We start from the raw sequence: 27170 nt of genomic DNA, 5'->3' as shown, positions 1-27170 counted from the left end.
AGCGCACAAGTGGCCCTCAGAAGAAAATACCATTGCAAAGAAAGGCTGAGGTCAAGGGTCACATTAGAGCCTTCCCATCGCAAACTGCGTTTTTGTGATCAAATTTGTTGGCTACACAAAAAGAGCCATAGTATCGTATCTCAAATACAGCTCAGCTTAGGAGAGCAGAGTCTCAACTCCATTGAACTCCACTGCCTCTGAGCAGAAGCTGCTGGTTTGCTTTTGCTTTCCAGGCAGCTGTAAGAGAGTCAAGGCTGTAGAACTCCCTCTCCTCAACTCCTCAAATCCTTCACTACTGCACGGGCTGTTGAGGGATCAACATCTCTGGTGAGTCTCTCATACATTTCATTCTTTTATAGACTTCATACTTTCTCAGTGTCTGCAATTTTTTTTATAGAAACCTTAATGTTTTTTATAGAATGACATTTCCTAGTTAAAGTTTAAGCCATTTAAACTTTATATTATTCTGTACTTTATTTTTGATTTATTTTTTACATAGAATAGCTAATTGTAAATCAAGAATTTTATAAAATGACTGTATTGTTTTCTACACTGTAAAAAATCTCCTTTGTTGCATTAACTCACATTTTTTGTTTCAATGAACTCAAAATTTTAAAGCAACCAGGTAACTTACTTTACTTTAGTTAACTTCAGTTAAACCAACAATAATTAATTTCAGTGTAGCTTATGCATGCCATTTAAACTATTTATTTTATGTACTGTGAATGTTTTTTATTACTATTTTTATATAATTACTATATTGCGTTTTCCCAGTTTACCATTTAAACTATTGCATGCCATTTAAACTATTTATTTTTAATGTATTTTTTAAAATATTTTTTTAATAATTTTAATTTACAGAATTACTACATTGCATTTCCCTTGTTTAAATGTATGCCAGGATCTTAATGTGCATGTTAATAGTAGACTTTTTTTATGAGTTTATTGGTCTCTGGAAGGTCATTTTAGCACTGCATGATAAAATCAAAACTACTTTGCCAAGATTAATCAATCAAAATCACTTCAGGGGATCAGATATAAAAAATGTAATTGGACATGTACTGCATTTGCTTTCACGTGGTCATATTTCATGTATTTGTGTATTATTGTAAAAAAAAGAGAAGGGTTTCATACAGCCGAGTTTCACTTTGAGTTTCTGTAAGCATGTTGGTCCCCACACTGAGCTGCAGTTTAGCTTTAGTTAATCTGCAGTGCGCCTCATGCCTGTTATTACTTCTGCTTCTTTTGTGAATATGGTATAGAAGCATTAGTGTCACATTGCAACCCCAGCTTGACCCCTACTTATTTCTTTAACACAAAAGTGATTTTGTATTGTTGGCAGCCTGTGGAGAAGTGCCTTGTTCTGCAAAGCTTTTGGTTTTGCAGCATGTTATACAAGACAACCACAAAGCACTTGGACATGCACTTGGAGTTTTCCATTAGAAATTCTCATATTTTATTCTGAGAAAATGTATTTTTCCTGGTCCACGCTGTATAGTTTCATACCACACACCAGAAAACCACCAGAGCCATCTATTAACATCTGGATTTCTCTATCACAATCACACCTTTTTGACTCCAGCTGCAGTTCAGGACAGCTTTTTGTTTTTGTTTTTTAGTTCTCTACTTTTATCTGTTTAAATTATTGGAGGGTTTGGCATGTTCTGGGACTTGAGAATTTCCTCCCCCTCAATTACAAATCCTGCAGCATTTTCCTTTAGCAGGATCTTGAGACAATCCTTTGTACACACCCACTTGTGTTTGTCTGTACTGTTCTGAAAACATTGATAAAGAGTTTCCCTATTATTATAACTCCAGTGAGAGGTTATTGTGAAATGTTTTGGCAGCAGATTTTAGCACCAAGGCTGTTTGCTCTTAATACAACTGGAAAAAGCCACATTTTAATATCTTCCAGAGATGTACTCCAAAAGGTGTGGAACTACAATATGTGTGGAAGTACAATATGATCTTTCTTTTCATTTCAGTAATCAATTTCCTTATGTCTTCCATATGTACACTCTGTGTTTTATATATTATCTTTAAATTCAAACCACTGACCTTGATTGGGGGAAGTCGTGGCCTAATGGTTAGAGAGTCAGACTGGTAATCCGAAGGTTGCATGTTCCATTCTAAATACCGGCAGGAAATGTCTGAGGTGCCCGAACCCCCAATCGCTTCCCGGGCGCCGGAGCAAAAATGGCTGCCCACTGCTCCGGGTGTGTGTCCACGGTTTGTTTGTGTGTGTATACCACTCACTGCTCCTAATGTATGTGCACTAAAGCCGGGGACACACTTAATGACTGTAAGGCCGATTATGAATGTAGTATAATTAATGTAGTATAATGTGATCCATTGTGATATCATTCCATGTAATATAATTGTGAGGTAACACTTTATTTTACAGTGTTACATTATGTTACATGTACTTGCCATAGTAATAACAGTAAATTAACTATCCCTCAACCAAATCCTAATCCTACCCTAACCCTATAGTAAGTATATGTAGTTAATTAATATTACTCAGTACTTAAATGTATAATTACACTGTAACAGTGACACCTTAAAATAAAGTGTAACCAATTGTGACCCAATGAATTTTAATTCAGAAATGAAAAACATCATTGAAGATGTGTATTAAGCCATTGTATGCATGAAATAATTTTTTTAAGTAGTTCCTGTCAAAAAACGTCCTTCATCCTTCAGCTATAAATTTATTGAAACATCAACCTTATGCAATATTATAAACTCGCTAAGAGTTTTTTTTTTTTTTTTAAATCCATATTGTCAGCTATAGCTCAAGTAGTAACCTATACTTTGAACCTTTCTTAAAAAGGTCTTCATCTCATCCCTACAGATGCTTCATTTGGCCTGATTATTAATAGAGCAACTGTTTGAGTTTGCTCAGTGAATGTGAGGCAGGCTGTCCTGGGCACCCGACAAACAAGAATGCTATGAGGACAGCTGGGTCAGCAGATAGCTGGGAGTGACTCTGGGGTGTTGTGACAAAGTGTGGCCACCGGATGCACTACAACGCCTTCATGCAACGTGTGTGGAGGTGCAGAGAGCAGTCAACTACCTCTCCTAGACACGACGCATATATCTATAGCTGAGGTGCTGCCAAACAGCCAGACAGCTGTAACACTCCCTCACTCACTACTCGAATTAGTGGCGGATAAATATTTACTGCGGCTGGAATAAAAAGTGTTACTTGGTGCATCACTGCTGTGTCCTTTCCTCCATTTTTGTAAACATGTTTTGACAACAGGGGAGTTTGGAAACATATTACCAAAGGCAGATGTAAACTTGCTCTTTTCTTTTCTCAGATTTTAGTACATTATCATTTCTTATAGCAAAAATGAAATGCTTAAAGCCATAGGTTTATTTAGATGTGTGATGGAAGTGTTTGCCAAACATGTATATTTTTGTTGATCTCTCAGTTTTTGATGATTTTTGTTGAAATCTTTGCATGGCTTCTGCTCTCTATATGGAGATTAGGCAGTTAGTCAAGGGCAGCAGCTCTATAAGAGGCACCATCTCAGCTGCTCAGATAAAGAAATAAATAAATTAATAATAATTATAATAATAAAGTTTATTTTATTTATTTAGAAATAGTGAGAAATATTTTATATACGCTGGTGCAGTTTATAAAATGTATTTAAAGTAAATATAAGAATAAGATTTATTTAATTTTATATTTTATATTGAACTATCTAATAATCTTATTTGAACTATATTGTTCAAAATGCTTTTGAGAGGAGCTTCACCAAGGCTGCATTTATTTGATTCAAAATGTAGTAAAGTTTAATAAAAAAGTAAATAACTGTTTTCTATTTTAATATATGTTTTAAATTGTAATGTATTCATGTAATGACGAATTTTCGTTGTTACTCCAGTCTTCAGTGTCACATGATTCTTCAGAAATCATTCTAATGTGCTGATTTGATGCTTAAGATTGCATTGATGTATTGATTCTAATTATTATCAATGTTGAAAACAGTTGAACTGCTTAATTATTGTGAAAACCGTCATAGTTTTCCAGGATTCTTTGATGTATAGAAAGTTTAAAAGAACATAATATATTTGGAAACAAAATGGTTTGTAACAGTGCAGAAATCTTTACTGTCACAATTAAATAGTTTGGACCACTGGTGTATATATACTCAGCAAAAAAGTCCCTTTTTTTGAATACTGTACTTTAAAGATCATTTAAAATAAATACAAATAAGATTTTATTGGGAAGTGTTTAAACAATGTGTTTTATGCTTGTTCAGTGAGCTGTGAACAGTTATTGTACATGCACCTGTGGAGAAGTCCTTGACACTAACAGTTTACAGCAGTTGAAAGTGGGAGGACATTTCTTTTTTTTTCTTTTCTTTTTTTTGTTGCAGAGTATATATCATTTAATATAATACATTTTAAATTATTATATTTACTTATTCAGTTTATATATATATATATATATATATATAATATTTTAAGGATTTTTCAAGTTAAAACAGAACAGACAACACTGGCTCGGATTGCACACAAGAAAAAAATATATATAATTCAGTTTAATATTTATCTAAATTCATTCATTTAAATATAAACCATATGTGATTATTTTATACAAGTGAATTCAAACTAAAATTAATTTATAATTTTTTCAAAAAATTTTCTTTTCCTGTTTTTGCAGTTACAAAGATGGAGTTCCCCCTTACAGAAGCTCCCACCTTGCTGCCCAATCGATCCATGGAGAGCTGTCCCCCTGTGGATAATACAGTGGAGAACATGATCTTTGGATTCTACTACATCATAGTTTTCCTTCTTGCGCTGAACGGCAATAGCCTTGCCCTGTGGATCTTCGCCCGCCAGAGAACCAACTCTTCTCCAGCCAATGTCTTCCTGCTCCATCTCGCTGTGGCTGACCTCTTTTACATTTTTGTTTTACCTCTCAGGGCCACTTATCATTTAACGGGGGGGCATTGGCCGTTTGGTGAAATCCCCTGCCGTCTCGCAGGCTTCTTCTTTTATGTCAACATGTATGCCAGTTTGTACTTCCTGGCCTGTGTTGCAGGGGATAGATACCTTGCTGTGGTGCACGCCGTACGCTCCCTCAAGGTCAGGCGCCCTCGCTACGCTCACATAGCCAGTTTTGTGCTTTGGGCTTTGGTGATAGTGTCAATGGCGCCCCTACTGGTCACCAAGCAGACCGCAGAAGTCAATGGCTCTACCGTATGCTTGCAGCTGTACAGAGAAAAGGCCTCACACCGTGCTCTCATCTCCCTCGCCGTAGCCTTCATGCCGCCTTTCATTGCCACCCTTTCTTGCTACCTGCTGATAGTGCACAGTCTGCGAAAAGGTTCGAGGCTGGAGCCGGTGTTGAAACTCCGAGCTCTACGCACCATCAGTCTGGTCATGCTCATCTACATAGTGTGCTTTTTGCCCTATCACTTAAGCCGTGCAACCTTTATCTTGGGTCACGGACACCCAGACCTATCCTGCCAAATTAAAAGAGGGCTAGCCCTGGCTAACCGTCTCACTTCCTCTCTAACCTGCATGAACGGGGCTTTGGATCCACTGGTGTACCTGTTTGCGGCTGAGAAGTTCAGGGGAAGCGTTCGCAGGCTTTTCTGCAGAGACAAATCAGGGGGGTCTGGCGCTACAAGTGGGGACCTGAAGGGTACACATGAGAGCTCTATGAGCGCAAAGTCTGAGTTCTGAGCGAACCATTGAAATGAATATTTTTCATCAGTTTAAGTGATTCGGCCCACACTTCCTGATCGTGTATGCTCAATTAAAGATCAGGAACTTCAAACAGCCTTATGCATCACTAAGCACGTGATTTGGACATGTTAAAGTGAAAGTTATTCGGGATGGTTCTAGTGACTGTTATGTTTAAGTCAGTTGTCAGATCACTGTTGACAGAAGATTCCATCAAGGCTCAATAAAAATTAATGTTGTCTTTATTAGCATATTACCTGTTTGCTAATGATATGCTTTGACTCGTTCTTTGTAAACTGTAAGCACTTCCTTAGTGCACATTCTTAATGAAATCAGTGTGACGCTAATTAATTTCATATTTGGTACCAAACAATACTTATAATAATTTTTTTAACGGTCCTTAGGGGGGTTTTCTGGTTATAACACTCTCAAGCTGTGGTAAAATGTGCGAAGGGTAACAAAGCAGTGAGGAGTCAAAATGAATACTACTATTACATTCCTTGACAGCTATTTGTTATTTAGACTATTTAGATGAATGTGCACTTCACACTAGTTAATTCATATCTTATACCTTTTAATGTTTAAGGTATATAATTACAGATTTCTTTGACGGCATGAAATACTGGTTTTGTTTTCACTTGTTCAAAAAAAGTTGTTATATGCATCCTTATTTATATGATTTTAATTACTGTAACCAATTGGTATATATATATATTTTTTTGTATTTTTGTGGTTATTATACTTATATCATTAATTTGTCTGTATTCCTCAAGTAAGATCTATCCATGAATCAATTTGTAAATGCATTTAAGTCAACTTAATAAATATAAATAAATGTAACCTCAAATGGTTATTGATTCTTCTTTTTATAGGCATCAGATGCAATCTGGTGATTACAATTCCCCTCCCCCCATTCTAAATCCCACTATCACCAAAGAGACAAAGAACTTTGTCACATCTCACACAGCTCTCATTAGTCTTTATAACACTTGACTTGTGAGTATATCATCTCATGTGACAGCTGCTAATGACAATAAGCAGAATCTTGTGAAACCGTCCTTTATCTACAGTATATGCATCACACATGCTCTGTCCCACCACACTGTGGCCGTCACTGCTGAGCTCTTATTGACAGTAGAACATAACCGCATTCTTTATAGCTGTGTGCATGTCAGAAAGACGCAAGATGGAAACCACCAGCCTGAAGTGACTGTGGCACTATTCAGGTTCTCTTTTCACATCATGTGACTCAAACTGTGAGCAGTCAGCAGATTATTTTCTCTCTGTGTGTCTGACTCGCTTTCTGTCTCTCTGCCTTTGCTTCTCTTTCCTCATATTTGTGCAAGGTTTCCTGTCCATTAACGTAACAAGGCAGCTTCACTGAGTGAGAGAGAAAGAGAGTTAGAGGACAGTAATGTGTGTGCAGTGTATATTACTCAGGATTACTCAAGAGAACCTGGCAGTATGATCCTCAAAAACAAAGCAAAACACAAACACAAAACAAAACAAAAACAAAAAAGCAAAACAAAAACAAAAAGAAACAAAAACAGTAAACATTTAATTTGAAAACTTTCTTTCAAAAGAAGTAGAAACAAAACAAAACAAAACAAAACAAAACAAAACAAAACAAAACAAAACAAAACAAAACAAAACAAAACAAAACAAAACAAAACAAAACAAAACAAAACAAAACAAAACAAAACAAAAACAGTAATCAATTCACTTTAAACCTTTCTTTCAGAAGAAGTAGAAAGTTTAATACCTGGCAGTATGATCACAAAAACAAAAACAAAAACAAAAATCTCTCTTTTATACTTCTGAAGCGTTGCAAATTTATGCTATGCAAATTTAAGACGTTAATCACTGATAATCTGTTTCCCCATGCAGTTCTCAAACCTCATTCAAGGTTATGTATATTCAAACATGGCAAGTCAATGATGCCGTATGTCATTTTATTCTCATGTATCTTGCATTTGCATGGAAAAGTGCAGCTTGAACATCTTGCCCAATGTCTCCTTTTATTGTCCAAAGGAAGGATTTGGAACAATATGATGAAATGTCAGAATTTTCATTTTGGAGGAACTGTCCCTTTAAATACATCTAGAGTTACTGTATACGGTCAGAAAAAGATTTGCAAATATTGTGCCTTTAGGGGCACAACAGCATTTTACAGGGGAAGTACCCTTAATGTAACTGAATATGTTACAAGTGTGCTACACAAGTCCCTTCCCTTTCAGGACCAGTGGTTTAGTCAAAAAGATAAACTCATAATAAGAGCCTTTTACACTACTGTTTATCTACATTCCTCTACTTTGCATAATGGCCATTAACACTTTCATGGGTTGTTCTCCTCGTAGTTTTGGTTAGCAGGGTTAATCATTGATCTTATATGAAAGAACGCACTGTCGACAGCTCCTACAATACCACATACACCTTTTTCATCTCTTTTATGGTAAAAAAAAGAGGTGTTGGAGCCATGTGAACGTGTGAACCAGCCTTCTGTTCGGCCTCCTCTCTTGCTCACTCTCTCTGAGTTTTTAGACTCTGTGTGCACAGAATGAGGAAGTTCACCCTTGTGTTTGTGGCTGCTTCCTTTTTGCAGCTTTCGCCCCTCTAACAGGAAGAGAGAGAAGCAGCGAGCCTAGAGCCTGACAGAGCAGGAGCGGCTATCAGTTGTAACAACGAAATGAAGCAGACCGTGAGACTCTAAAGCTGACCTCATGTTGATCTCCTCTTGAAAACTGCCGGGGCCAAAATAACCTGGGTGTCTCCAGACGGAGGAAGGGAGAAGTCTTTGGAAAGGATGTTTTCCCACCAGCCATGGTACCATGGCAATATCACTCGGTCCACAGCAGAGGACCTCCTCTCCAAAGCAGGCAAGGATGGGAGCTTCCTCCTGCGGGACAGCGAATCCATACAGGGAGCGTATGCCCTCTGTGTTCTGTAAGTATTGCCACCTCTCAGGTGGAAGGGCACATATGTTGCCCCTAATATTAGATGAAACATGACCGTTTTAAATGTGACATTTGCAGTGTGTTTGTCAATTAATTTGCATGAGGTGACATTTGAGTCTGTCATAAATATAAAACATGCTCGGTTTTTGTGGCACTGGCCCTGCAACCTTATTATATATATACATGATGGTCTTTGAAAATGTATATCATTCTTGGAATCATACAAAACAGAGGCCTATTTGTTTGCAAACTCTCAGTTTCCCTGTTTCCTTGCTAATTGTTCAGTATGTATGGTTCTATTGAAGTGTGCTTTGTGAATGCAATGAAATATAAGTCCAATATGATTTCTTGTATCTTGAATTATCAACAAACAGTTGACTGAGACTCAAGGAAGTCGGTGAGGGGTTTCCCATCATTACTGCTTTCAGCAAAATGACACTTTTCATTGTTTATGTGTGAATTGTGACATTTTACATGCAATTTGTTTTAATATGCATTATGTTTTTATTCTTCTCAATCTTTACAGGTACCAGAACTGTGTGTATACCTACAGAATATTACCAAATGAGGACAAAAAACTATCAGTCCAGGTGAGAAAATCCCAAATTTGGAAATGACAGTGGTTACTGACCTCTGTTGAGAATATTTTGCATTGGTTTTTTTGGGTTGAAGCTTCCTGTAATGGCTCTGCTTTCATATTCGCACAGGCAGGTGTTGTGTGTGCTGGGGGACTATTTTGAGATGTACACCGAGACACTTCTGCTTGTGACTTCAAGTATTCGAAAGTCACCAGAATGGTTTTTTCTTCTTCTTTTTTTTCGCTTTAGTAAAAGTAAAATCTCATTCATTAGGTACAAAATATCAAACATTGGCATCTGCAAACATTTAGAGATTTCCTTGAAACTAACTTTTCATATATTGTTCCGCTGAATTTCACAGGTGAACCACAAGTTCGTCACATTATCTATACAACAGGAACATGTTCAGTGACCTCCATTTTGAACTATATATTGTTTATTTAATTATTAAATATATTGGTTAGTAATTCGGAACCTTTTTCTGTAAATTGTTTTGCTCGAGAAAAGTGTTTGTTCTTTATTGTGCAATATTTGTATCCATTGTAATGAAATTCATGGATTTTTTGTTCACGCTAAATGCATTATTCATTTATTTTAATAATTTGAATCTGTCTACAACGCTGTTTATTTTCCTGTTGCACTAAAATGGTGGTCAAGTGAAAGGAAAAAAAATAATACAATAGAACCACGATGAGACAAAAAGTAGAGGCAAATATACTCAATCATCTGCTAATTACGTGTTGCGCTCATAGTCCTGCTAGTCACTTGACAAAACACTGTCCATTTTTATGACTAGTTGCACAGAACATCTGGCCTCCTACAAGCCATTTACTATCTTGTACTTGTACTAATGAATGTGTGACCTTGTGACAGTTGGTTCTTCAGCTGCCAAAGGCTCTCTGAGACCGTTGTGTGGGCGTCTTGTCTGTCAAGCTAGTATCTATTATGTCCTCTGCATTAAAGCAAGCATTGGTCTTCCAGCGTGACAGTGCAGCTGCAAAAACCAATTGGTGGTTTTATTCGAGTTGTACAAAACTATTATTCTCGTGACAAACAAAATAATGAAAGCAAATCGGGTGACCTTTGATTATAATTTGCATTGTTCTCTCTTGGCGTTACATTTCAAAGTAACCTGCACTCAAGGGACGGGGCTAAACCAAAAACTGTTGTACAATGCCCTTCAATGTCTCTCTACCACAGTTCTTCCTCTTTCAAGCCTGCGTTGCAGCACAGCCTCAGTTTTAAATTATCCATCAGCGTGGGTGTTAAGCAAGCCACAGGGTTCCTCTTGCACCCGCCTTGAATGGAAAGTTTCATAAATGTGTTCATGCCATTTAATTTAATTAGATTTGCAAAATTCAATTGAAATTCATAGTTTGTGCTGACCTTAAACCACCGAGAATTTGTTTTTTATGCAAAGATTACGCTTGTTTCCAGATTACGCCAGTCGGACATCTTGCGATTAGCCACGCTAAGATGCATGACGTGTTGAGATGATTTTGTGCGCAATGCTAAAAATGCTGCCATTTTCCTTCATTTTCTCCATAGCCAAAAGTATAAAGAATTATACTTATAATTATAATTATTAAAAAAGTATAGTGAATTTGATCTAACATTAGGGGCATTTTGGTTGTTGACAGAGGACTAAGTACTGTATTCACTATACAGTATGTGTGCTGAATTTTTCTGAATATCGTGTGCTTTTCCACATCATATACACATCAGGTTTTTTTAAATAAATATTTGGTTAGAATTTGTTCTTACTTTGTATAGAATTGCATATAATTGGGTCAAAACATTTGCTGAGCATCAAGACGTAAGTCAGATCAGGTGACTAAGAGCTTATACTCCAAAGTCCTTTGGAAAAAGTGGCTTATAAACCCTACTTTTCACCGACTGAGCACTTTTTAAAAGGAAACCATGCAAAATGAAGAAATGCAATTGGTTTCGGACAAAGGAAGAACAACTAAGAGAGTCACTGGGATTATTGCTGGGAGTGCTGAACATGTTTATGCAAATAATGATTTTGTACATCGTAAAATGCCATACATCTTGAACATTTGAACGCAGTCTTCAGAATTTTTCTTGTTCATCTGGATACTTTGCTTTGTAGGCATCAGAGGGTGTGCCTATTCGGGTCTTCGTTCTGCTGCCAGACCTGGTGGAGGCATATTATAAAGAGAACATGGGTCTGGTCACACACCTTCAGTATGCTGTGCAGAAGGAGAAGGAGGAGGAACCGGAGGAGGAACCAGGTAAGTCAGTTACAATAAGCTTTGTCCATGGTTTCAGAAACACATTTACCATGATAATGTACATAGCCTACCTAGAGAGCAAAACCACTAGAAAAATGCTTCTGTTTTGAAGTTTTCTCATTTTATTTTTGTTACAAACTCTATCATTATATTATATAATTAGATTGTAGTATTTTATTTTCTTACAGAGAATATTATTAGCATAACAATTTGAGTGAAAAGTTTGATTAAAGCAGTGGTTCCCAAACTCAGTTTGAGTGATAAAAAGGGGTGCACGGCCAGGCTAAATGAAAGTGTACCTATATGGAGGGTGCAAGACCCCACTGCAAAGTTATCCTGCTTATTATGGAGCTACTTGCCACATTGGTTGAGTAAACGATTAAACAGAAAATATTATTAGTACCTTATTTGGAACTATACGGTTATCCGGACCACACCTGACCACATGTGACCATGCATAAATAATTATCAACCGCTCTTGGTTGGTCGTTACCCCAGTGACGGGTAGGTTTAGGGGTGGGGTTGGGGTAGGTCATCACATAAACCCCAGTGACGGGTAGGTTTAGGGGCGGGGTTGGGTTGGGGTAGGTCATCACATAAACCCCAGTGACGGGTAGGAAAGGATAGGGGTAGGTCATCTATCAGGTGTGGTCCGGATAACCGTATAGTACCTATTATTTTGGCATATTTTATTACCTTAAAGTCCCCCTGTGATGAAAATCAAGCTTTAAATGTTGTTTATATGTCTATGTGGTGTTTTTAATATCCTTTAAGACAAACCATGTGCAAATTCATAAGTCAACACCATTGCTGAGTATTTTGTCCTTAAAACTGCTGTGAACCAAAGACAGTCTCAAAAACACAGTTTGAAATCGCTGGTGTTTCTGACATCACAAACTACCTTGTAACCAATCACGCCAACGAGTATATCTCTGAGCTGGTGTGAGTGAGTGAGTGGGGCGGGGCTAATTTGCATATTCATATAACCGCGTATACGAAATGAGGCAAAGGTGTAGAGTTACATTCAAGCTATTTTAAGGCATGATGATTTTTTGTCAAGGAAAAAACGTTTAAATATTTAATTTTGATGATCAAAGATGAGTTTTAAGGGATAAAATGATTGACAACAGGGGGACTTTAAGGACTTGAACGGTATGTTAGTGGTCGTGATTGCTGTCGGGGAATAACAGACCACTAGATGGCACGCCGAGATTGAAGAATCAGGATTGAGTTTTGCAGGGCGATGTGTAAAAATATGAGGCTGCATCGTTCCTCACTAAGCATGGACAAGTTTGTGAAAGGATTGTCAGTGCCAGGTAAACATAAAGCGGAATCTACTTCAAACGTCACTACTATAAAAGCAACATGTCTACACAAAAGCTTATAGAACCCATTATAATCAGTGATGCTGTCTGTGACGCGACATGGCAGGAAAGTTTGGGAACCACTAGATTAAAGAACGAAATAATTTTTCTTTTTCTTTTTTTTCTCCATTATTTTAATGTGGTCTCAGGCATTTTGACCCCAGTGTAATTTTGGGAACTATGTGACAGCAATAAAATGTAGCTAAGCTTTGAAGTTAATGGTTCCATTAACGTCAAGGAAACTGTTTGGTCAAATCTCCATTTCCACAGAACAAATCAGTTTGCCGCCTCAGTTGCCACCCAGGAATATCTCAGGTAATGAAAGTAAAGACTGCCACAGTGATTCGTCCAGAGGAACCGATAGGGGAACAGAGCTTGCCCGTCCCTCCATCTCAGACACCTATCTCCAGCGTTTGCAGCAAATGGACATATCAAAGTACAATTTATTTAGTACAATTTAATACAATGCTAGATTAATCTGTCTTACCTTAATAAGATCAATTTCTTGTTAAATACATTATGATTTAATTCTATCTGATGCAAGATTACTTAAAACTGTGTCAGTTCAGAGTCATTGTTCTGAGTAGCCTTGTTCTGGTGTGCTAATGATTCTGATGTTTAATATCCAGTCTATCAGAGGACCACCAGAAGTCCATTCAGGAGTATTTCCGAACATCTGTGTGTCTGGATGCAGAACAGGTGCAGAATGGGAACCCGACTCTTCCCCACTTAAAAAAGCTCACACAGAGTATCTGCAAAAACCTAAACAGGTACAATTGTTCTGAAAAAATGTGTGAAGTCTGAAACCTTATTGCCTTTATATGACTATTTTGGTACTGACACTTTATTTATTGCGCATTTAATTGATATTAATTGACATTCCTACTTGCTCGTAGTGAAATTGCTCGGACACTTCCGAGTCTTGAGGCACTGCATAAAGTTTTGGATCCACCGCTGTCTCCTGGAGCTGGGAGACTAAGGAGTCAGGTCAGTAAGCATGAATCAAACCAGGAAGTGTTCAATTTCATGCACAAAATGTTAAAAGACTCGAAACGCTTGAAACAACAGTACTCTTTGTATCTGACTTTTTACTGATTTACATGATTTAGGGGTTAAATAGTATATTTCAAAGTAGTTTTTATTTGTAGCAGATATTAGAATATTACAATCAATATTGGGACACATTGCGCAATAAACCACTGTTACAGACGTTAGAACCAAAAAAAGTGTTGAAACACTTGCTGTTTCCCCTACAGACAAGTAAAGAAATGAGAAACGACTATAATATGTACAAAAAAGTGGTATGTTGAGGTTTTTTTCCCCCCTCAATTTTTTTTAAACTTATATCTGTTGATTTTACTCTTTTCCAGCTTTCTGGAGATGCAAATCAGTCTGTGGCTTTCAGACTGGAGCAACTGACTAAGCTTATATATTCACTAGAAGACAAGGTAACACTGTTCTTTATTTATGGATGACAGCAAACATAGAAATGAAAATCTTATTGCGAAGTTGGGAACTTTAATTCAGGGATAATGTACATCCAGCCTTTTGTTATCTCAGAATAAACCCCAACAGGGTGATCAGGACCCCGACGCGAATTCCTTACTATTAGCCGCTTATTACACGGCTACTTGCCACATAGTAATATAATACTTGCCACAAGTAAATAATTAGACATGAAATATTGATCTGAGTTGAAATATTTTATTAGGTCTTTAAACGCAAAGCATCCGCGGAGAGAGCAGTTGCTAGCACGGCAAGTTCGAACTAGAGATATGGTACAGTCATACCACTTATTACACGCATTTCACCACATAAATAATTATGGGGATAAGAGATATTGATTTGAAATGAAACTGTTAAAGATTAAAAGCTTTTGAGATTTTAGATTAAAACCGTACCTGTTTGTTATCTTATAATGAAACAGTGTACAAAACAATAGTTGCAAAATGGCAGCAACTGCATTTGTATGAAACAAGAGAGAGCGAGTCCACGATACTGTATGACATAATTAAATAACTGTACAAAAAAATATTGATTTGTCTGAGTTTTAATATTTGATTAGCTCACCAAACACATACAGTAACTTCCACAAAGAAAAAACGTTCCTAGCAAGCATATAGCGCTGCTGACTTCAGTAACCTGGATGAGCCCGTGTTATCTGTTTTCAGCGGTTGTTATCGGGCCAATCAGAATCAAGCATTCCACAGAGCTGTGTGATAATGTAGACTAACATACCCTCTTACTTACAGACCAAGAATGCTGTGTTTGAATTTGTCGGATATGATGGAGGGCACAGAAAGTCACTTATTCCTCCTGTGATGTTCGAAGTAAGAAATTCAGTTCAACAATAAATATACCATTTTTGGTAACACTTAACATTAGTTAGCACTAATGGTCACACTACATTAGTTAACGAACAGTACTACAGCATTTATTAATCTTAGTTTATATTAACCTCAACATTTATTAAAAAAATGTTTTATTAACTAACATTAACAAAGGTTAATAAATGCTGTAAAAACAGTTTGTTTATTGTTATGTTAGTTAATGCAGTAACTAATTACCTTAATACCAAATCAGACCTTAAGTGTTACCTTTTTTTTTTTTTAAATAAAGGATTTAATTGCTTAGTTGATTAGTACATAAATATATAAATAAATATAAATACTGTATATCAATTCATGTTGTTTGATTACTGTATCCGAAGTGAAAGTCATAACCTGTAACCTTCTTCCTGCTTGTAATGATCTCATAAAGAAAGTATGGAGGTTTTCATTGCGACTGCTTTGCACTCCAAAACCACATGCAAATTAGTGTTATGTTTGCCTATGTGGCAATAGGCGATGACATTTGCCTGTGGACACAGCCATCATAGATAACCTTTATAACTATTTTTGGCACATCAGAAATGCTGAACTTAATTTTACTTGTCCTTTTCTGCGTTAACAGGTAAAATGCGACTCCCTCGGTATTTCAAACAAAATGTACCTCAAAGTAGATGTGGAAGGCGGGAAGCTTTACTTCAAGAAGTCCAAAGATGGTCCTGAGGATAAATATTTTGTGCACAATAAAAGTATGCTGAACCATTTCATCACTTACATAACCATATACATTTGAATATGATTACGATTTTCCAATATTGACAATTCCGCAGGCCTTCACTGCAAAAATAAACCTTGATAGGATTATCAGGACCCAAACGCAAAGCAGTCTTCATCCTGAAGGGTTGCGATAATGTGTATTATCTTGTTTACTTTAACTTATTTTCTTATGTAAATCAAACACTGGGTTCAAGAGACATCAGTTGCCAGTCACAATAGTCAAATATACAGTTCAGTGGTGGTCATTATATTTGATATATTTGACCTCTGAATTCTGTGATGGACCAGGACCAATCAGAATCTAGTATTCCCGAGAGCCATGTTACCAAAATGTGTGAAATGACCTATTAACTAGGAGATAATGGCAACATGCCAAATTCTTAATTTTCAGTCTTGCAGTTGGTGAAGTCTCAGAAGATGCATAACAGACTAGCATTGGTGGTCGAGACAGAGAAGGAAAAAACTCAGCGCAAAGACTATGTCTTTGATGACACAAAGGTAAAAATCCCACTGTCACAGTAGCGAGGACATTTTTTTGTATGGACGTTTTTTAGGCAGTCACATAAATGAACAATAATATACAGTTTGCATGGTTTTGTGTGTGTTTTTAATGTGCTCCTGTGTGTAAATGAGTATCTCAAAACACATTTTCAGAAAAGAGAAGGCTTCTGCCAGCTTCTACAGCAGATGAAGAACAAGCACTCAGGAAAACCTGAGCCGGATATGATCACCATCTTTGTTGGCACCTGGAACATGGGTAAGATGCATTTAGCCTATTAACATATAGTATACATTTCAGTTTATTTAGTCCAAAAAAGCTTCTCAAGGTCTCCTCAATACAGATATTTTTGGAGCTGAAGCACAAATATTGTGATATAAGTGCTGTACACTTTTTTTTTCTTTTTTTTTTAATAATCTCACTTTAGCATATTTAAACTTATTACATAAATAATATACTAATATAATATAAAGGAAGATACTTAAGTGAGAACTGAATGTAATGTTTTCAAACACTTAATGGCATGCCATTTACAGTTAAATGAAATTGTATAATGGTTAGAATTTTTATGAATTGCAATTAGTTAAGTGTTTTCTTTACCCACTTTCAAGGACTTCAGAGTGTTTTTATATGTAATTTCATAATTACTGCTATTGTCTCTGAAATATGGTTAAAGTGAACTGACAAATGTACCGATACGCATTTATGGTAAACTAAAATATATTTAAATGTCATTTTTTTATGTCATATCATGTATATAATTACACATTTGTAATAATGAACTTGCAATTTAGTACATTTAAAATATATTAACTTGTAATGTAATATCAAAAGTAATGTCAAGACATCAAATTAAGTACTTCAAAGCATTATTAAAACAAAATGACTTAAAACGTACTTTAAAGTAAAACCTTTAATTTGGCATTAGCTACACAGTCTTGAAAGTGTGCTCTCTTTAAATGCACATAAGTGGTTATTCATTTCACTAATATTATATTATAACTGTAAGTACAGTTTTTTGGTATAAGAGATTAAATGTGCACTAACTAGAGATGAAGTGAACTTGTGCTGTCCATTCAGGAAATGCGAATCCACCTCAAAACATCACTTCCTGGTTGCAGTCAAAGGGTCAGGGAAAAACCCACGATGACACAGCCAATCAAATCCCACATGATATCTATGTAATTGGGACACAGGAGGACCCACTGGGAGAGAAGGATTGGATAGAAACCGTTAGGGGAGCCCTTAGGGATATAACCAACATTAGCTTCAAACAAGTAAGTGACACAAAACCCAACAAGAAGGCTTTGGGTGCCTTATGTGGTTTGCGTATAACATCTGCTCATTGTTTATTCTAAATAGTTTATTCATATCTATGTTATGACTACTCCTGACAATGAATGTGTTAAATAGCCTAGCATATAAGCTAAATAATGACAGCTATGTGTTTTTTAACAGATAGCCACTCAGACACTGTGGAGTATACGGATTGTGGTTCTAGCCAAGCCGGAACACGAGAACCGCTTCTCTCACGTCTTCTGTGATAGTGTTAAGACTGGCATAGCTAATGCTCTGGGTTTGTTAATAGCCTTTCCCCCAAAAATTTAATAGGAAATGCAAAGCAAGCTTTGTATTCTACTTCATTGTATGTAAAAAAGCTAATTATGTGTGTATGTGTGTTTAAAGGGAATAAAGGAGCAGTGGGGGTGTCTTTTATGTTTAATAGAACCTCCTTTGGGTTTGTCAACAGTCACCTGACCTCAGGAAGTGAAAAGAAACTGAGGTAAGTCACAACCCAAAAACCTGCCAGTGTGACAAATGAAACATTGACATAAAATACACATGAATAATAATAATAATAATAAGTAATACAATAACAAATTTAGTAACTTGATTACTGTACCTTTTCTAGGCGAAACCAGAACTACATCAGTATTCTGCGTTTTCTGAATCTGGGAGATAAGAAACTTAATCCTTTTGACATCACACATCGCTTCACACACCTCTTCTGGCTGGGGGATCTGAATTATAGGGTTGACCTACCATCACAGGTAGGTTCAAATGAATGTTCATCAGCAAACATGCTTTTTCCAGTAAATGCATCTAGGTAAAGGATGACAATTCTTTCATTTGGAAACTTTATAGACCTTATGCGCCAGAGAAACGAGGGCACCGCCATCTTTAGAATATTGTCTTTGAACTTCCGTTTTTGCGGTCGCTCTGTATATTTCTATGGCATTGCTGTCCAGGAGTAATTAGCTTTTGAAGTGGATTTATTTAATGTGAAGTTAAAGAAAGTTATCATGAGGATTGTAATGTTTAAAGCAGATGTCTTAACAAATGTCAGTCGACCGGGAAGATTTTAAAACGAGCCGTTCATTCATAAATACATAAGATCGCTGTGAAAATACAGACCGGAAGTCAAAAGACAACGAGTGCAGCGCTGAAAAGGGGCGGGGCTACATAAGGTCTATAGCAAAGAGGTAACTTGTACAGTTTTGCAACTGGGGTGAAATAAAGCTGTTTGAATTCCATAAAGATTTTGTAATTATTGTTTCTAAGTATTTGTTAATGCATGTCAAATGCAAACACAAGAAAATAAATGGTTCATATCAGCAACTACTTTTATTTTTTATCTGATAATAGTAATAAAACACTGTAGAGGTAATTTTATAACATATTTGATTACAAAATACATTTTAATTGTATTTAACAGATGTCTACAAATGACTTTTTTTTTTATAGTTACTATGCATGTATATTTCATGAGTTCAAATGAAGTGAGAGAATTCTTTTGTCACACCGCAGAACCGTTTAAAATGATCTATTAAAGACATTTTTATGTATTTTAAACTCTTCATGTTGATGAAAAAGGTGTCTACGGACAAATTATGCATCAGTTACCCACATTATGATACTTTGAGGCATGAAGTGACTTTGTGGTTTAGAGCGCTTTCATGTATATGAACAGGCAGTTCCTCTATTAAGAAAAGAGCTGCCACGTACTGCAGCTCCTGACATCAACTGACAGGAAAAGACAGAAGCTTTGCATAGTTGTTTGCTCTTTGCAGGAAGCTGAGAACATTGTGATGAAGATCAAACAGCAGCAGTATCAGGAACTGCTGGCCAAAGATCAGCTGAGCATAGAGAGGGAAGAGAAAAAGGTCTTCTTAGAATACGGTGAGAAGCCAGCTTTCTTTCATTGACCTAAACTCACTGCAGATACACAGCATCAGTTCTAACCACAACATATACGCTTTTGTGCCCATAGAATAGGAACATGTAGAATGATAAAAATATTGTTATCATTTTTTAGGTTATTTTGAAACTATTATTGGTGATGTTGCCCTTGTGCATAATTTACCTATTATTTTGATCACCAATGTAATTTTTTGACTAACTGATTACTCAACTACAAAGTCACTCAGTGTCCATCCCTGCTCCAAACAGGTAGTCGTAGCCAAAACACCCTTTAGTTGAGACAATATTGCTACAAAAAGACCTCAAACAAATAGAGCAATGTTGAAATTGCCACACTGTTTACACTTCCACTTGTGAATGGCTCACTTGTAGTTTCTCTACACAGATGGAATGGGATATGAGAGTATTTTAAGTATTTTATTATCAACAAAACAAAACAAAAACTCAAACACCTCAACTTTGAATCAGTTAGAAATTTTAGGACCTCAGGCTGTTCACTAGAGGTTTACTAACTTTAATCCAAAACAGATTTTCTTTTGATAGTTTGTATTATCATTTTTGCATATCCAGTGGGGTTTAGCCTAACATCAAACTACTGTATAAGGTACTATACACTAAATTTAGAAGAAATACATACAATAGCCTACATACTACTGTTCAAAAGTTCGGGGTTGATAAGATTTTTTTTTTTTTTTTTATGTTTTTGATAAAAGTCTCTCATGCTCTAAACGGCTGCATTTATTTAAAAAATAATAATAATAGAAATATTTTTACAATGAATATTTTTTTTTCTATTATATTATCTCTAAAAAATATGATTTATCCCTGTGATGGAAAAGCTGAATTTTCAGCATCATTACTCCAGTCTTCAGTGACACATGATCACAAATCATTCTAATACGCTGATTTGATGCTTAAGAAATGTTTCTTATTATTATCAATGTTAAAAATAGTTGTGCTGCTTAATATGTTTTAGTGGAAACCATGATACATTATTTTCAGGATTCTTTAATGAATAGTTTTAAAATGTCTTTACTGTCTCTTTTGATCCATTTAATGCATACTTTTACTATACTATTAAGTATTATTTTTTCCCCCAAAAAAATCCTGCTGACCCCAAACTTTTGCACCGTAGTAGACATATATATGTCAGCAAGGTATGTTATGCCAAATTTCTTGAGTAATAGAATGTTTTACTTTACAGTGGAGGAGGAGATTACATTTGCCCCCACGTATCGTTTCGAGAGAGACACACGGGAGAGATATGCCTACACTAAAGCCAAAGCCACTGGGGTATAGCGTGAAAGCCACCATACATCTGAACAACCTTCACCATGCAGCAGATATATTATAAAATTGAATTTAATGATGAAAATCCTCTTTACATAAATATTTTATCTCACAAACAGACAAAATACAACTTGCCTTCATGGTGTGATCGTGTGCTTCGCAAGTCCTACCCTATGGTGCATGTGGTTTGCAACTCATATGGTTAGTTCACTGTATTTAAAATGGAGGTTGTATAATGCGGATGAAAGACATCACTACATTAACCAATATTTCTCTTTGATTTTTTTAGGATGCACCAATGATATCATGACAAGTGACCATTCCCCTGTATTTGCCACATTTGATGTTGGTGTGACTTCTCAGTTTGTCTCAAAAAATGGTATGATGTTGTAAATATTTCACTATTGCAACAACCCCATTTTAATAGAGAAACTTTGCATCCCAGCCAGCTGTCTTGTGCGTTGTGCTAATGCACTGTTTATGAACTCATTTGCTCTTTACAGATCTGTCAACGGATGCTCAGGGTGCTATAAAGATCATGAACTGTGTGGCTAAACTTTTGACTAAATCCAAGACCAAGTTCTTCATTGAGTATCACTCAAGCTGCTTGGAGAGTGAGGAGCTATAGCCTTTTTACTTTCTCTTATGTCTTAAATGATCACAAATCATTTGAATCCCACACCTTTTTCTTTGTAAGATCACTTAAAAATACTTCCTATTCATTTTCTAGAGTTTGTGAAGAGTCCTGAAGGAGAAAACCAAGAGAACACAGAGGGCTCAATAAAAGTACGATTTGGGGGACAAGTTGAGGTAAAAACTCTATTGATAAATGTTTTTAAAAAAAACATTATACACTGAAAGCTCAGCCATCACGTTTACATTATCTTTGTGAAATCGCTTTGCAGCTCACGCCCATCATTGCAGACCCAGAATACCTCCTTGATCAGCACATCCTCATCTGCGTTAAATCTACAGATTGTGATGAGTCATATGGTAAGGGTTACCTAAAATGTGTGAAAGTTTACTGGTACTCACATGCTCGGAATTTTAGCTGGCTTGGTAACTTGCAAGCACATCATTTTCTGATTTCATTTTTAAAGTTCATAGTTTATTAAGAAAACTATGTTTAACATGCACCACGACTATTGGGATATTCCTGTAAACATGAAATCAGCATATTCCAAATAAACTGAATAAATGTTGTATGTTAATAAGATAGTTCAGTCATGGTGAATATTCCGAATATTGACTCTGATGAACATGATGGCATATGGGAATTGGATTTCTAAAAACTTGAATATTGACTTTATCTGGTTATAGCATGTGTGCACATGATGCTTACATAATCAGAATAAGACCATATTCTGATTAGTATTGGAATAGTCGTATGCATTCAAACACAATAACGCTGCGCTCTGTCTGTAGGCGAGGGCTGCGTTGCTCTGCGTTCTGCTGAAAGCTCTTACACTGAGTTCTCTATCGAACTCACTCATCATGGAGAGCACACAGGCCATCTAACAGGTGGCATTCAACTCCCTAAATCTGAAGGAAAACAGGCAGAGAAGCTGTATGGTGAGTGCACAATGTGTTTCTGTACAGCAATGCCTGACACAACCGGTCCACGATCGTGATGTAATGCTTTCCTTCCTGAGTATCGAGGCTATGTTCCTTTCCTTAAGATTATTTTTCTTTATTCCAGATTTCATTAAAGTCGGAGATGACCCAGGAGCTGGTAAAGGGAAATCAGGAGATAGTACCAAAATGTAAAATATTCGCATCTTCCCTCTTTGCTATTTATTTAGCAGATGTTTATATCCAAAGTGTTATGTTATTATTGAATTACTTTTTCAAAATGACGTCATATTTTCTTATTCACAATTCTTTACAAAAATTAGATTAGGTTATTTTTGTACAAATATATAACTTTGACATTCTTTGACAGATCTTCTTCAGTCCTCGCCTCTGATATAAGTAACCCCAGTTATATGGGTGTAGGCTACAAGAGCAATAACCAGGCAGACAGGGGCGCCAGCAACATTATGTCCCCTAGAACATCAAAGGACATGACGCATGGCAATCTCTCCCCAAAAAAGTCTAGTTATGACCATGCTACATCCAGCCCAACTACAAAGACATCAACCCCTATGTAAGTATATTTTGACATTAGGTAACATTTTAGTTTAGGGTCCAATTCTCACTATTAACTAGTTGCTTATTAGCATGCATGTTACTTGGCTGTTTATTAGTACTTATAAAGCACATTTTAATGCCTTATTCTACATGACCATATTCTACATCCCTTAATTCCACCCAATACCTAAACTTAATAACTCCTCACAACTATTAATAAGGTGTAATTGGACTTTATTGAGGCAAAAGTTGTAGTTCATAGTTAATTTTGAGAATTGGACCCTAAATTAAAGTGTGACCTCACATTTTTATCTCCTTTATCTCATCAATAAATCCGTCATGTCATCTGACAAAGGTCTTTGATTTAGTCAAAGGTTATCTGGCAAATTCGAGTTTTTAATTTATCAGTCAGTTGATGTTGGATACTTGTGCATGATCATTTCCCCTTCTTTACATTTAGACCATTTTTGCTGTCATGTAACACTCAAAGTTAATAACTATTAGTTTAAAAACATCTCAGAATGAATCAGGTTTTCATATTGTATATTATGTTATGGTGTGATGCCTAAATTCACTTTTAGCATTTAGGTTTTAGTGTAGAATTTTAACATCTTTAACATTTTAATTATTGGTTTGTCAGCCATCATATATATTTATATTTTTATGGTGCATTCCTAATATTTTTGTGACATCTAAATAAATGTTTTCTGTTTGGAATGTTGTTATTTAAAATATTATTTTTGAAAACTGTGTACAGACGAACACTTCTTGTTACATGCAAACCTGACAGGTTGCATCTCTTAAAGTGATTCCAGATTAATATACTAAATCAAATTTTGCGTATTTGTTTTTGGCTACAGATCTGAGGATGGACAACCTCCAGAGATGTTCGACAATCCCCTTTATGGCTCAATGAGTGGATCACGAGTGGGGAAAGACCATCTCTCTCCTCCAGATCCTCACTTCTCCTTCCCCAAAACAGACCTTGACGCTGACCGTCAGGCCCCTGTTCCGACCCCTCGCTATCGCTCCTTCACTTGTTCGGAAACCAAACCTCACTTATCCTCAGCCACAAACACCATGAGCAGCGGTCTACAATCCCAGATCGTCACCAAGAAGCCTGTGGTGCCTTCTCGCTCTGAAGGGGGCATGACTGGGCCCAACAGACCTCCGGTTCCTGTGAAGTCTCGCTCTGGTCAGCCACAAGAGCTTCAACCAAAGCCTAGAGACTACAGAGACAGCTCAGAGCTCCCATCCAAGATACGACCGCAAACCAGACCAGGCCAACCCAAAGATGGTATGATAACTATATGCTCCACATTCCTTCCTTGCGGAAGACTGTAGATCAGGGCTCTCTATCTCATCCTTCATCCTTCAAGCGTATTTTAAGGGGTGCATGTAGACAGCTCCAGCGATTATAATGGGATCTAACCCAACCCATTAGGCTAAAAAATAATCATGATAACACTATTTGTAATGTTTTTTGAAAGAACTACCAAGGCTGCATTTATATGATCAAAAATACAGTGCAAACCAGAGGCGTTTCTAGACTTTCATCAGTACTGGGGCACGTGACACCATAAAAAAAAAAAAAAGTGTCCATATTTTGATACTTTTTTAAATACTATTTTTGATATAAATGGATATGAATTGTCTTTACCTAAAGTATAGAAGTGTTGACACGCATTTATTGTTGACAAGCGATAGAAGGCCACCCCTTGAAATGGGGTCTAGCGATGCCCATGGTACGAGCAGTAATATTATGAAATATTATTACAATCTTAAAGAACTTTTTTCTATTTGAGTATATCTTAAAATGTAATTTATTCCTGAATTTTCCTGAATGCTGAATTTTCAGCATCATTACTTCAGTCTTCAGTGGCACATGATCCTTCAGAAATCATTCTAATATGTAGATTTGATGCTCAGGAAACATTTATTATTATTATCAGTGTTGAAAACAGCTGTGCTGCTTGATATTTTTTGTTTAATAATATTAATAATATTTTTGTGTAATAATATTAATATAACTGTTTTTACTGTATTTTTGATCAAATATATCCAGCTTTAGTAGAGACTTATTTCAAAAACATAAAAAATCTGAATTATTCTAAACTTTTGGCTGGTAGTGTAACTAATACAAAGCTTAGATTAAGAATGAGATATTTGATACTACAAAGCATTTATTTATGGTTTATGTAATTGTAATATATTTAATTATTCAACATTTATTTAATTAACTTTCCCTTCTTTTTCATTTGCAACATCTGTCCTCAGTGCACCATGAGTCGTCGCAACCTCTGAAGATGGGACGGCCTTTAAAATGATTTTCTATTGGTATGCCATGGCAATAGACCTTTCAGCGCTGGTGTGATCTTCATATCTCATACTTTAGACTCTGTACTGGACAAAAGCCATAAGCTTATTAATGTCTGAGTACTCAAATTAATAAGTGCATAAACAATAAAAGGAACTTGGATATTGATTTTAAAATGATTATGAATGTTTAACAGTTTGAATGTTACTGCATATAGTCATAAATATTGCAATCTTTCCATCAACCTGTGTTTCAACATTTCATATTGCTTAAAATATTTTATTAAAAGGAGAAAGTTGTAATCTTCTAATAAAACCAAGTGTTGTACAGTTACTGGCTTTTTTTGTGGTCTGGAAACACACTTTAAATGACTGAGTTTTAATATTTAGGCCACCAATAGTTGTTCTTAGGAAATCAAGCAGTGTAACTTGTTTTACAGTAGGCTATATGGCATTGCAGAGTCCATATCATAAGTGCAGCGCTTACCTAGTTTGATCAATAACGAGGAACAGTTCAATATAGGAGTCATTCCACGAAACCGGTATGATTTGAGTCCCTCTGACCTGTGTATTTTACCTATTGGGTCACCAAAATCTATGCTTAAAAGCTTTTTGTATCAATTGAAATGTCTCCTTTAATAAAGTTTAAAAATAATTACATACATATTATCTTTATATTACAAATTATCTTGTTGTTTCAGTTGACACAACCTATTTTGTCATGTCCCTCATGGCCTTCTATGAAAGTGTACTTGGAATATGAATAATATAATTAGAAAAAAGTCCATACATTTTGCCATTCCCATGAATATCTATCTATCTGTGCTTTTTTGTAAGTAAATTCATGATTATTCATTAAAATCACATTATTTAGTTCTGTCCCTCAGTAATCCCTCAACCCCGTTACACAAACCATTCTCCCCATAAAACTAATGAACAGATCCTTATGTGACATCAATAACAGGAATTAACATCATAGAAGTCTTCTGAACAACATTGTGTGCAGACACAGGCAAGTTACCACCTTCTTTTATAACTATAACTTATTTAGAATTGTGATATTGTGGTTGTCAAGCTCAATGACTCAACCCTGTTACATTAAATAAAGATATAAATCTATTACATGTGAAAATTATCTTTGTTATTTCAACAATATACATGATTTCTTAATACCATGAATGCCATGTGCTCTCCTGTTATTCACTACATGTAGAGCAGTGGCCATTTTCAAGCAAAAAAATCACAACCCCGTTACTTTTTTGCCACGAAGCGTGCACACATGCAAAAAAACACACAAAAACACGTTCGCACACGCACACAAACACATCAAAAAAGCACACAAGTAATATGTTTTATTTTGATTACCTATTTAGTCAGTTTATAATGTTCTAATGTATTCTGAGTTATTATTGTTTTTCCTGCAGTCGGGTTAATAAAACTGAGTTGCAATTGCAATTTATATCTGTTGTTTTTCTTGGTTACATAATGAAATACAGTGATCATTGAAAATCTTACAGTGAATTTGAGTAAAAAACAACTATGTATATGTTAAGCTGTATTTGTCTCTTCAACCCCGTTACCATCTTCAACGCTGTTACCTTAGTCTCAACCCCGTCACACCTACATTTTTATTAATTATTTTTTTAAGTTTATGAATAAGTAATTTAGTGTTTGCTGAACTTAGTCAGAAATGTTCAGAGCAATCATAAGAATACTGATTTTAGTTCAAATTCTGAAGTTAAGCCACATCTTTGAGAAAAAAATTATGAGGTTGCT

At 36.0% G+C, this 27170-nt stretch overlaps 2 protein-coding genes across 2 annotated transcripts; both read left to right on the top strand.

Annotated features, from left to right (window-relative positions):
- Positions 1-134: 134 nt before the first annotated feature.
- gpr17 (G protein-coupled receptor 17) lies at positions 135-6550 on the top strand. Its single transcript, XM_084127643.1, has 2 exons — positions 135-327; positions 4676-6550. Exon 2 carries the CDS (start codon positions 4684-4686, stop codon positions 5701-5703), a length of 1020 nt encoding a protein of 339 aa, XP_083983769.1. The 5' UTR covers positions 135-327; positions 4676-4683; the 3' UTR covers positions 5704-6550.
- A 1527-nt stretch (positions 6551-8077) lies between these two features.
- Positions 8078-25728, top strand: inpp5d (inositol polyphosphate-5-phosphatase D). Its single transcript, XM_084128760.1, has 27 exons — positions 8078-8646; positions 9184-9247; positions 11349-11490; positions 13125-13290; positions 13484-13624; positions 13751-13841; positions 14225-14302; positions 15107-15184; positions 15807-15930; positions 16350-16456; positions 16613-16715; positions 17538-17734; positions 17916-18033; positions 18144-18240; positions 18370-18508; positions 19529-19637; positions 20863-20951; positions 21068-21149; positions 21238-21327; positions 21452-21562; positions 21679-21758; positions 21854-21941; positions 22374-22520; positions 22648-22711; positions 22891-23094; positions 23939-24375; positions 25356-25728. Exons 1-27 carry the CDS (start codon positions 8507-8509, stop codon positions 25403-25405), a joined length of 3336 nt encoding a protein of 1111 aa, XP_083984886.1. The 5' UTR covers positions 8078-8506; the 3' UTR covers positions 25406-25728.
- Positions 25729-27170: the final 1442 nt, after the last annotated feature.

Source organism: Abramis brama (assembly GCF_963993115.1).
Source record: "Abramis brama genome assembly, chromosome: 11".
Taxonomy (NCBI): Eukaryota; Metazoa; Chordata; class Actinopteri; order Cypriniformes; family Leuciscidae; genus Abramis; species Abramis brama.
Note: the sequence above shows the minus strand (reverse complement) of the source record. Positions and strands in the feature narration are given on the sequence as shown.